The 12,687-nt window shown below is 35.7% G+C and overlaps 3 protein-coding genes across 3 annotated transcripts; 1 reads left to right on the top strand and 2 right to left on the bottom strand.

Moving 5' to 3' along the window:
- Window positions 1–115: 115 nt before the first annotated feature.
- On the bottom strand, window positions 116–1,397 carry LOC134282846 (uncharacterized). Its single transcript, XM_062765232.1, has 2 exons — window positions 950–1,397; window positions 116–663 (listed from the first exon to the last, which is right to left on the bottom strand). The coding sequence occupies exons 1-2, from the start codon at window positions 1,287–1,289 to the stop codon at window positions 515–517; spliced, it is 489 nt and encodes a 162-aa protein (XP_062621216.1). The 5' UTR covers window positions 1,290–1,397; the 3' UTR covers window positions 116–514.
- A 5,828-nt stretch (window positions 1,398–7,225) lies between these two features.
- On the bottom strand, window positions 7,226–8,293 carry LOC134282923 (uncharacterized). Its single transcript, XM_062765350.1, has one exon. The coding sequence runs from the start codon at window positions 8,291–8,293 to the stop codon at window positions 7,226–7,228; it is 1,068 nt and encodes a 355-aa protein (XP_062621334.1).
- A 3,260-nt stretch (window positions 8,294–11,553) lies between these two features.
- Window positions 11,554–12,384, top strand: LOC134282922 (uncharacterized). Its single transcript, XM_062765349.1, has 2 exons — window positions 11,554–12,095; window positions 12,299–12,384. The coding sequence occupies exons 1-2, from the start codon at window positions 11,684–11,686 to the stop codon at window positions 12,382–12,384; spliced, it is 498 nt and encodes a 165-aa protein (XP_062621333.1). The 5' UTR covers window positions 11,554–11,683.
- Window positions 12,385–12,687: the final 303 nt, after the last annotated feature.

The following is a 12,687-nucleotide window of genomic DNA, read 5'->3' as shown; positions in this document are numbered from 1 at the left end:
ACGGTAAGTACTAGTACATTGTATATAACTTATTGTAATCCACAAATGAAAACTTTTTTTTGTATTCAATCTTCTTTAATTTCGTTTTTAAATGATTTAACAAGAAATTAAAAAAAAAAAAGAAGAAAGAATATGATTTAAGTGGATGTAGTACTGAAAATCTAAAATACATGTAATTTAACAAGGAATCCCGTTCATTGGGAGCCTTATACATACATGCACAAAGAGACATCGTAAACTAACTGTTTGACGGACTTTCCAGCATGCGTTCTTCATAACTCATTGAAGATCAGTTTTTAAATCCAATTCGATGAATTTCATCAGCAATGCAAGTTCCATATATATGGATACTCATATGGGATGAATTCTTGAAGGAAGTTCAAAGGTGAGGTATATAAAGAACACACATTGAATAAAATACAAATCACGATTAACAGTTTTGGTATCTTTTTGATTCCTATATAGATCTAATTAACTTCAAACAGCTGAAAAATTTGTTCCAGACATATTTTCTTTAATGCTCTTGGAAGCTGGAAACTGTTGATCCATCTCTAGTTCTTGCTGTCTTTGGTCTTTGGGCGGCCATTATCCTCTTGTTCAAAATTTCTTTGCGTCTAGCATTTGCCCTGTCTTGCTTCTTCTTCAGGAGTTTCTCTTTTTCATCTGAAATAAAAATCATATGACTTAATTAATTTCAAATACTGTGAAATCACAAATTTTCTAGGGGGTTTAACTTAAGTTGTTTTCGATTGAGAGACCCACGAATTCATGTCCACCACGAAATGTAAAATGTTACATAACTACTCAAAAATTCTTCATCCACGAAATCAAAACCTCACGAACCAAGAGTTTTTCCTAAAACCACGAAAATTTGACCCCACTAAAATGTATAATTTTACAGTTCTTTGGTACCATATCTATCTGAGAAAGAAAATGAGAGAATAAATACCTTTCCAGTTTCCATGCTCTTCATTTTGGACAACATTAGACGTTGACCTAATTTTGATAGGTGGCAGTTTTGGAACCCTTGATTTGAATTCGATGTTGAACGCCATGCCATCCTTAGTTTTCACGACATCGGACATCTTGTTTTCGGTGCCAGTGTCAGCTTCTTTACCTCCAAGGGAAGCAACGCAAAACATTTTCCAGGAAACAGTTTTGTTGTGAAATTTCCCTTCCAATACTTCATTTTCGATCTCCTTCTCGATTTTCTTATGGGCAGACATTTCCTCTGAAAGGATACCTACTTTATTGCTTCTTTTTTCCAAGCAACTGTGAATTAGACCCATTCTGTCTAACAACGAAAGGCCAAGTATTATGACGTCATAGATATCCAATGAAATTAGTGTGACGTATAACAACTATGACGTGATTCAATTATGACAAAGAAATACTTATAACAAGTAGAGCTTTTTAAGGTAGATCGCGGGTTTGCTGACGTCACAATAGGATTTGACGTAAAAAGCTTACCGTGTTCATATTAGCAAGCAAAAAGTACTATATGCAGTAAAAAGAAAAATATATATTAAAGGTTGTTTGGTGTATTGAAATATTTTTTGGATGTAATTGAGAATAAACGATGTTTTGATCAAGGTTATCTTTTACATTATAAGTAGTTTTTAACGCTGATATCTACTGTGTGTACGTACCTTTCTAAAATACGATTGCCTAATTGTTGATACAATACAAAAACAGATCCACAACCGGTGTGTCTGGCGCCTGCCCTGCAGTTTAATTTTTTGGTTCACTTTTATGATTTTTTTGTTTTGTTTGTTTAATTTAGTCTACATACTAATCTAATTTATTTTTATTTGTTTTACAATTATCTCATTATACAAGGTATCCATTTTCTTCGTGATGATGTACGTCTAGATTGGTAATATTTTTATGCGCAACAATATTGTCTGAATCAAGTGCAGGTATAAGATTTTTAAAACGAGAAAGAAATGGACCGTATAAGGTACGTCAATATGCTGAGTGAACTATCATTTATACATGAGTTTCTCTTATGAGGATTTCAACCCTTCTTTGGACTTTCAGTAGGGCGTGACTTTCTCGACGCTACTTGTTTACCGGCTGTAAAATGATGACGCTGATTCTCATTGGTTGCAACAGCGATGTAGCTGATTACTAGCCCCACCTACGAGCTTCCTGTTTTTTACACTCTATGACATTTGCGCAAGTTCTTGATGTATATTTCTCCTGAGAGAAAAGCAGTTGTAAAGTTCAGTTCAGAATAATGTCGGTCGATGTTATGTAATTTGACAGATTTTTGTACGCAATCATTTCACACAGTCAATCATAACAGTTATAGTATTAAACAACTTTTCAAAAGAGCAAAATGATAAATCTATGTTTCGAGAAAAACCCAGTGGGGTTTGAAGAGATATTTGACTAGAAATAACTATTTTCAATCAGATTCAATCACTTCAGTTTCTGATAAGTTTTCAACATAATCATTTGATTTTAAATTTACTTAATTTCCATGGTTTTCCAGTATGTTTTTGTGACCCGAATTACAGGAATCCCCCTTTTTATTGCAAATCGCTGCTTTTACGACGGTAGCCGCTTTTGTTAACTCGGACAATTACAAATTCTAACGCAATATTCCTACCGTAAAGATTATGTAAACTGTGAGGAAATACACAGTGTTGGTTGACCTCTTTTAAATACAAGTAGCATCGTTTTGTTCAATTTTGTGGAAATAGAATGGAAACAAAATCCATGGATTTCGAGAATGATTGTGACATGAAAAATTAAAACTTAGTAATGATATTTTTCTTGGATCCCAAAGAAAAGTCCTGTGCACAAATTGCATGATAAAATACTACAAATTTATTTTTTTTTCTTTATATATACTTAGTGCATGTGTAACATTTTCAAATCCACATAGAAAAACACTAAAAGTAATAAGTACATGTAATTAACAAAGAACTCTTTACTCCGCCGGATATGTTTCATCTACTTTATTTGAATGACCAATGAAACATTTACAAATTTTTAAACTGGACACTGTTAATCTACATTGTGTAAACCTAGATAAGTTTGAAGAAAAATTTGGGTCGAGAACTTCCCGCACACAAAATCTTAGGGGTGGGGGGGTTAAGGGACTAGCGCCATTTAATTAGATCTGATTATTGGGGGGGGGGGGGGGGTGCATGGAGACGTATTTACTTCTCGAGGACAGCTTCTGTCCAATTAAATTCAGCTTGCTCCCTTCACAGAATCCAAAGATTAGTTCAACTCTTTACAATGTCAACTTAAGCTCAAATTAACTTCGTTAGGCGAATATGCAATCTGTTGCATGAAAGAAGGACAAAGTGTCTGCCATAGTAATTTCGCCGAAGGCTTGTAGTACGGCCTCTTTCATATCTTTATGTAGAGCAGTTACATATCTATCACTCTTGATCAAAGTCTTAACTTTAAGAAAACATTTTTCTGCTGGGTTGAGATCTGGAGAATAGGTGGGTAAAAACAGAACATCTACACCTATAGTCGGTAGCCAATTTCTGAGGATTCTTTCGGCGGTATGGTGGTGAATAGGGGCATTATCTATCACCAGGGTATCCCCCAACTGGAATGCTCTCTCTCCCTCATCTGTAAAACTATTGGCTGCCTCTCCAATAAAGCCAACGTACTTGAAAGTATCTGATGGACCATCAATAATAGCGACATATTTAACACCTGTAATGCCAACGATCAAATTGACGGTATAGTTGGCTGTTCTGTCATATCTGGTCATTTCCACGCATCTTGTACCTTTAATGGAATGTCCGTAGTTTGGCTGACCGTCCACCAACCTGATTCCCATTTCATCCATAAACTTTAATGTGTATGGATCTTTATTCGCGACATAGTTAAGGAATCTTTGTGTATATTGGAGATTGTGAATATTAAATCTATTTTTATGATACAGACACATTTTTTTGTATGTCATGTTGAGATCTTTTCGAATCGTGTTAGAAATCGTTCCTATTCCGACGTGCGTTATACTGTTTGAATGGCGAAGTAACTCATTTTTTATTGTTTTTAATTGCATAGAAGGTTGTTCAGTTTTCAATACTTTAATAAACTCACAGTCCTCTTCTCCTATTTTCCGTGTACTTGCATGAAATGGTTTGCGAGGAGAAACCGAGAATATCTCGTTGTATTTTTTCCAGAGATTTGACACTGTCGATTTCGACACTTTAAATTTGCGCGACAACTCAACACCTAAACCACGAGGAATGGTGGGGTTACCTTTGACAGCACCACCTTGAATTAAGTCATAGATTATTAAACTTCTCATGTCTTTTGAAAGGGCTTTCCCTTTAACATATGGTCTACCACGTTGATTTACAGTCTCCATTTCCTTCTTGTTTACCAGTAATACTGAAAATGATATGATTGAAACTTCACAAAAAATAGCATTACATGTAGCAGTAAATTATTTAATGTCATGTCCGTAAAATCATACATGCATATTGTCATACATGAGCTGATAGACCTAATACCCTATGTTGAATATTGGGGGGTTATGAGAGAAATATTTTCATAACCATATCATATTTTAATTCAGGTAACTCTTTATTTGAACAAAAAATATTTGAGACAAGTTTCTAATTATGAGTAATAAAAAATAAATCCTCATCCCTGGTTATGAGAGTAATTTTCATAACCATATCATATTTTAATTCAGGTAACTCTTTATTTGAACAAAAAATATTTGAGACAAGTTCTAATTAAAAGATAAATCCTCATCCCTGGTATATAAAAGCAATTACTATTAGGTCCCGATTTTCTACAAAGGATCACAACTGTTTTGATAGACAGCCCCCTTCTCTAATAATGATTTATTTAGAAAAAAATATTTAACAAAAATTGTGTATCAAAATCTTATACAGGTACTGTAGATACATGTATATTAAGGCACTAGTAACTATACCTAAACAATGGCACATCGTTTCCAAAGTATCTTAACCATGCAGTAAAAACTACTTTTAATTATTTTATCTAGGTTTTTCTCCACATCATAACATTTAGATTGTTTTGGTTATAGGGTGAAAATCATATAGCTTCCAGCCACACAATATTTATATTAAACTGATTACAATTTCCACGAAATCTTTTGATTATACTCAATAAAATGGGGGGGGGGGCAACGTGTTCGAAGACACTTTGTACAGTAAAAAGGGGAGGGTAAATGAACACTGCACATAGGTGTCAGAAACAAATTGAACAAGGGTACAGGGGGGGGGATTACACACCCCTCCCCCTAAAAAAACATTTGTAGAATGAGCCCCATTGTGCCATGGCTATATCTGTGCAAAAATGGACTACCCCACCCACCCCCGGTTTCGACGCCTGTGATGTATATAAGCAACTTCATTACAAATTCTAAGGATTGGGTGGAGAAGGGGGTGTACAGGAAAAATGTTAATCAGATGAGGAGTAGATTTAAGGCTTAAAGCGACTAAAATTAATTGTTTGACATTATTTGTTCAAATTCTGAATAAGTAAATGTATTCGTCAAAACACTAGTGAAGTTGAATACATAAAATATTTTTTCTTAAAACAATAGGAAATGTATATTACCTCAACTTACTCAGCCCTCCAACTAAATGTTCTCTGATGTAAAATGCAATTTTATTGGCTGGTGTAACTTTTCCCGCGAATTCAACAGACTTTGTACATGTTTGCACGGGAGATTGCATCACATTACAGTATTGGGCGCGACATGGCTGTGTCAAAGATAATTTCGGATGATTATTGTGAAATTGATTTTAAGGTACATTATGATTATTATGGAAGTGAAAGATGTACCCTGATGAGTGTTTCACTCCGAGAACTTTTATCTCTTGGATTTATAGGTCTTGAAGGACTTATCCAAACTCAAATTAAATATTTGGGACGTATGCCGGCCGTGCGCATAATGTATAAAGATGATGAAAATGACTTTATTGATCTATTGGACACAAATTTCAACAGATTTATGAGCATTTCAACCCTTCTTTGGACTTTCAGTAGGGCGTGACTTTCTCGACGCTACTTGTTTACCGGCTGTAAAATGATGACGCTGATTCTCATTGGTTGCAACAGCGATGTAGCTGATTACTAGCCCCACCTACGAGCTTCCTGTTTTTTACACTCTATGACGTTTGCGCAAGTTTTTGATGTATATTTCTCCTGAGAGAAAAGCAGTTGTAAATTTCAGTTCAGAATAATGTCGGTCGATGTTATGTAATTTGACAGATTTTTGTACGCAATCATTTCACACAGTCAATCATAACAGTTATAGTATTAAACAACTTTTCAAAAGAGCAAAATGATAAATCTATGTTTCGAGAAACCCAGCGGGGTTTGAAGAGATATTTGACTAGAAATAACTATTTTCAATCAGATTCAATCACTTCAGTTTCTGATAAGTTTTCAACATAATCATTTAATTTTAAATTTGGTTTTCCAGTATGTGTTTTGTGACCCGAATTACAGGAAGCCCCCTTTTTATTGCAAATCGCTGCTTTTACGACGGTATAATCGCTTTTGTTAACTCGGACAATTACAAATTTTAACGCAATATTCCTACCGTAAAGATTATGTAAACTGTGAGGAAATACACAGTGTTGGTTGACCTCTTTTAAATACAAGTAGCATCGTTTTGTTCAATTTTGTGGAAATAGAATGGAAACAAAATCCATGGATTTCGAGAATGATTGTGACATGAAAAATTAAAAGTTAGTAATGATATTTTTCTTGGATCCCAAAGAAAAGTCCTATGCACAAATTGCATGATAAAATACTACAAATTTATTCTCTTTTTTCTTTATATACATTTAGTGCATGTGTAACATTTTCCAATCCACAGAGAAAAACACTAAAAGTAATAAGTACATGTAATTAACAAAGAACTCTTTACTCCGCCGGATATGTTTCATCTACTTTATTTAAATGACCAATGAAAAATTTACAAATTTTTAAACTAGACACTGTTAATCTACATTGTATAAACCTGGATAAGTTTGAAGAAAAATTTGGGTCGAGAACTTCCCGCACACAAAATCTTAGGGGTCGGGGGTTAAGGGACTAGCGCCATTTAATTAGATCTGATTATGGGGGGGGGGTGCACGGAGACGTATTTACTTCTCGAGGACAGCTTCTGTCGAATTAAATTCAGCTTGCTCCCTTCACAACATCCAAAGATTAGATCAACTCTTTACAATGTCAACTTAAGCTCAAATTAACTTCGTTAGGCGAATATGCAATCTGTTGCATGAAAGAAGGACAAAGTGTCTGCCATAGTAATTTCGCCGAAGGCTTGTAGTACGGCCTCTTTCATATCTTTATGTAGAGCAGTTACATATCTATCACTCTTGATCAAAGTCTTAACTTTAAGAAAACATTTTTCTGCTGGGTTAAGATCTGGAGAATAGGTAGGTAAAAACAGAACATCTACACCTATAGTCGGTAGCCAATTTCTGAGGATTCTTTCGGCGGTATGGTGGTGAATAGGGGCATTATCTATCACCAGGGTATCCCCCAACTGGAATGCTCTCTCTCCCTCATCTGTAAAACTATTGGCTGCCTCTCCAATAAAGCCAACATACTTGAAAGTATCTGATGGACCATCAATAATAGAGACATATTTAACACCTGTAATACCAACGATCAAATTGACGGTATAGTTGGCTGTTCTGTCATATCTGGTCATTTCCACGCATCTTGTACCTTTAATGGAATGTCCGTAGTTTGGCTGACCGTCCACCAACCTGATTCCCATTTCATCCATAAACTTTAATGTGTATGGATCTTTATTCGCGACATAGTTAAGGAATCTTTGTGTATATTGGAGATTGTGAATATTAAATCTATTTTTATGATACAGACACATTTTTTTGTATGTCATGTTGAGATCTTTTCGAATCGTGTTAGAAATCGTTCCTATTCCGACGTGCGTTATACTGTTTGAATGGCGAAGTAACTCATTTTTTATTGTTTTTAATTGCATAGAAGGTTGTTCAGTTTTCAATACTTTAATAAACTCACAGTCCTCTTCTCCTATTTTCCGTGTACTTGCATGAAATGGTTTGCGAGGAGAAACCGAGAATTTCTCGTTGTATTTTTTCCAGAGATTTGACACTGTCGATTTCGACACTTTAAATTTGTGCGACAACTCAACACCTAGACCACGAGGAATGGTAGGGTTACCTTTGACAGCACCACCTTGAATTAAGTCATTTATTATTAAACTTCTCATGTCTTTTGAAAGAGCTTTCCCTTTAACATATGGTCTACCACGTTGATTTACAGTCTCCATTTCCTTCTTGTTTACCAGTAATACTGAAAATGATATGAAACTTCACAAAAAATAGCATTACATGTTGCAGTAAATTATTTAATGTCATTTCCGTAAAATCATGCATGCATATTGTCATACATGAGCTGATAGACCTAATACCCTATGTTGAATATTGGGGGGTTATGAGAGAAATATTTTCATAACCATATCATATTTTAATTCAGGTAACTCTTTATTTGAACAAAAAATATTTGAGACAAGTTCTAATTAAAAGATAAATCCTCATCACTGGTATATAAAAGCAATTAAAAGCTATTAGGTCCCGATTTTCTACAAAGGATCACAACTGTTTTGATAGACAGCCCCCTTCTCTAATAATGATTTATTCAGAAAAAAATATTTAACAAAAATTGTGTATCAAAATTTTATACAGGTAGATACATGTATATTAAGGCACTAGTAACTACCTAAACAATGGCACATCGTTTCCAAAGAATCTTGTCTAGGTTTTTTTCCACATCATTAAATATAGATTATTTTGGTTATAAGATAAAAATCATATAGATTCCAGCCACACAATATTTAAATTAAACTGATTACAATTACCACGAAATCTTTTGATTATTTTGCAATAAAATGGGGGGGGGGGGGGGCAACGTGTTCGAAGACACTTTGTACAGTAAAAAGGGGAGGGTAAATGAACACTGCACATAGGTGTCAGAAACAAATTGAACAAGGGTACAGGGGGGGGGGGGGATTACACACCCCTCCCACTAAAAAACATTTGTAGAAGGAGCCCCATTGTGCCATGGCTATATCTGTGCAAAAATGGACTACCCCCCCCCCCTCCCCCCGGTTTCGACGCCTGTGATGTATATAAGCAACTTCATTACAAATTCTAAGGATTGGGTGGATAAGGGGGTGTACAAACATGTTAATCAGATGAGGAGTGGATTTAAGGCTTAAAGCGACTAAAATTAAGTGTTTGACATTATTTTTTTCAATTTCTGAATAAGTAAATGTATTGTCAAAACACTAGTGAAGTTGAATACAGAAAATATTTTTTCTTAAAACAATAGGAAATGTATATTACCTCAACTTACTCTGCCCTCCAACTAAATGTTCTCTGATGTAAAATGCAATTTTATTGGCTGGTGTAACATTTCCCGCGAATTCAACAGACTTTGTACATGTTTGCACGGGAGATTGCATCACATTACAGTATTGGGCGCGACATGGCTGTGTCAAAGATAATTTCGGATGATTATTGTGAAATTGATTTTAAGGTACATTATGATTATTATGGAAGTGAAAGATGTACCCTGATGAGTGTTTCACTCCGAGAACTCTTATCTCTTGGATTTATAGGTCTTGAAGGACTTATCCAAACTCAAATTAAATATTTGGGACGGATGCCGGCCGTGCGCATAATGTATAAAGATGATGAAAATGACTTTATTGATCTATTGGACACAAATTTCAACAGATTTATAAGACAGGTGAGAACGTTTCAGGCACGGTGCGATTTCCCAGTTGTTAACCTTAAAGTTGTCGAAGGGTCTTCCCCAGCTGGGATAAAATCTGTCAAGTTAGATGCCGGCACCGGATCTTCATGTACGCGATTGGAACAGAATTGCGAGCCTGTAGCTAGGAGAGAGCTTGATTTTCAAACCGACCATGAGCCAAATTTTTTGGATTATTATGAATACAAATCTCCCCTTGATCATTCAATTGAGGTCATTGAAGAGGAAATTTCAGAACCTGGAGACTCAAACCCAATCAGCGAGGGACCGGCTCACCGATCTTACTGACAAATATTGCTCCGTTGTTCAGGGCAGGGGAAAGCAATGCTCAAATTGCCATCTTAGGCTGGACCATAATATTCGGCAATGCAGGATAGACAAGTGCGTGACCCCGGAACAGTGCGGGGACCTAAGTAAACATCCTGATGAAAAAATGCTCGTGGATTCCGCAAGTGATTGCCTTAAAAAAGTCGAACGTGAGTTACTGAATAAACGAACAGAGTATGAAACAAGACTGAAAGCGAAAAATAGTTCAGCTATGTCATTTGCGCAAAAAGTAAGGACCCATTTGATCAACAGCAATAAAAAGAAGTATCTCATAAAAACGACAGAAGGCTATGTCCCGAAATCGGCAACTGTAAATATCGATCTCGCCAAACTTGAAAAACATTTTAAAGGATAAGTACCGGACGACCTGGACAGGGTATCCGAGCTGTTTGAAGGGATAATCAACAAGTTCGACAATTCAAAGCGCCCACCTTGCACCCCAACACAGGGAAACCCGGCGAAACGTCTACTTGAAGAAAATACAATTTTTCCTGTGAAGTTTCCCAACATTAACACTGGTAAGAACATAATTTATGTTTTATTTCTTTTTAAATAGAATTAAAAAAAACAGTCATTAAATTCCATTTTACATGAATATAAGGTCTAAAAATTGATCATTTTATAATAATCGAAAATCAAAGTCCTTTGTTATAATATATTTACGTTATTTTTTTGTAAATATCTAAAACATATTTTGACAGTTCAATTTTTTTGTAGGATCTCAACATGTTCACAGTGCCAGCGCAAGTTCTGCATGTGCCCCCACTTGGGGAACTCCGAGCTGTTCACTGCCGCCGAAAAAACGTTAACTAAAGATACATTTTAAGCTCATGTTATTACCTTTGTAAAGTATATGGATAGTAATAACGCTCAATTTTGCTTTTTTGTTTTTTTGTTACTACTACATGTATGAAATAATACAATTTCAAACTAGTTTGTGGTGTTATTTTTGTTCTACGTAAACAATGCTATGAATACTGATGAGTTTATCTGGCAACCAATGAGAATCAACGTCATCATTTGACAGCCGGTAAACAAGTTGCGTCGAGAAAGTCACGCCCTCTGAAAATCCAAAGAAGGGTTGAAATGCTCATATAAGACAGGTGAGAACGTTTCAGGCACGGTGCGATTTCCCAGTTGTTAACCTTAAAGTTGTCGAAGGGTCTTCACCAGCTGGGATTAAATCTGCCAAGTTAGATGCCGGCACCGGATCTTCATGTACGCGATTGGAACAGAATTGCGAGCCTGTAGCTAGGAGAGAGCTTGATTTTCAAACCGACCATGAGCCAAATTTTTTGGATTATTATGAATACAAATCTCCCCTTGATCATTCACTTGAGGTCATTGAAGAGGAGATTTCAGAACTGGAGACTCAAACCCAGTCAGCGAGGGACCGCTCACCGAACTTACTGACAAATATTGTTCCGTTGTTCAGGGCAGGGGAAAGCAATGCTCAAATTGCCATCTTAGGCTGGACCATAATATTCGGCAATGCAGGATAGACAAGTGCGTGACCCCGGAACAGTGCGGGGACCTAAGTAAACATCCTGATGAAAAAATGCTCGTGGATTCCGCAAGTGATTGCCTTAAAAAAGTCGAACGTGAGTTACTAAATAAACGAACAGAGTATGAAACAAGACTGAAAGCGAAAAATAGTTCAGCTATGTCATTTGCGCAAAAAGTAAGGACCCATTTGATCAACAGCAATAAAAAGAAGTATCTCATAAAAACGACAGAAGGCTATGTCCCGAAATCGGCAACTGTAAATATCGATCTCGCCAAACTTGAAAAACATTTTAAAGGAAAAGTACCGGACGACCTGGACAGGGTATCCGAACTGTTTGAAGGGATAATCAACAAGTTCGACAATTCAAAGCGCCCACCTTGCACCCCAACACAGGGAAACCCGGCGAAACGTCTACTTGAAGAAAATACAATTTTTCCTGTGAAGTTTCCCAACATTAACACTGGTAAGAACATAATTTATGTTTTATTTCTTTTTAAATAGAATTAAAAAAAACAGTAATTAAATTCCATTTTACATGAATATAAGGTCTAAAAATCGATCATTTTATAATAATCGAAAATCGAAGTCCTTTGTTATAATATATTTACGTTATTTTTTTTTTTGTAAATATCTAAAACATATTTTGACAGTTAAATTTTTTTGTAGGATCTCTACATGTTCACAGCGCAACTGCATGTGCCCCCACGCGAGGAACTCCGAATTTCTGTTCACTGCCGCCGAAAAAACGTTAAGATGCATTTTAAGCTGCATGTTATTACCTTTGTAAAGTATATGGATAGTATTAACGCTCAATTTTGTTTTTTGTTACTACTACATGTATGAAATAATACAATTTCAAACTAGTTTGTGGTGTTATTTTTGTTCTACGTAAACAATGCTATGAATACTGATGAGTTTATCTGGCAACCAATGAGAATCAACGTCATCATTTGACAGCCGGTAAACAAGTTGCGTCGAGAAAGTCACGCCCTCTGAAAATCCAAAGAAGGGTTGAAAAACTCCTACTGATGATTTTTTTTCTTTTGAGGCGGGGG

The sequence above is a fragment of the Saccostrea cucullata genome, unplaced genomic scaffold (assembly GCF_032062105.1).
Source record: "Saccostrea cucullata isolate Sc308-1 unplaced genomic scaffold, CSIRO_AGI_Scuc_v1 ctg406, whole genome shotgun sequence".
Taxonomy (NCBI): Eukaryota; Metazoa; Mollusca; class Bivalvia; order Ostreida; family Ostreidae; genus Saccostrea; species Saccostrea cuccullata.
The sequence above is the reverse complement of the archived record's forward strand: the minus strand, read 5'-3'. Positions and strand labels throughout refer to the sequence as shown.

Coding starts and splice junctions, on each gene's coding strand:
- LOC134282846 (XM_062765232.1), bottom strand. CDS start 1,289: ATGGGTCTAATTCACAGTTGCTTGGAAAAAAGAAGCAATAAAGTAGGT. Junction 664..949: donor AGAGCATGGAAACTGGAAAG/GTATTTATTCTC, acceptor TTTTTATTTCAG/ATGAAAAAGAGAAACTCCTG.
- LOC134282923 (XM_062765350.1), bottom strand. CDS start 8,293: ATGGAGACTGTAAATCAACGTGGTAGACCATATGTTAAAGGGAAAGCT.
- LOC134282922 (XM_062765349.1), top strand. CDS start 11,684: ATGCTCGTGGATTCCGCAAGTGATTGCCTTAAAAAAGTCGAACGTGAG. Junction 12,096..12,298: donor GTTTCCCAACATTAACACTG/GTAAGAACATAA, acceptor ATTTTTTTGTAG/GATCTCTACATGTTCACAGC.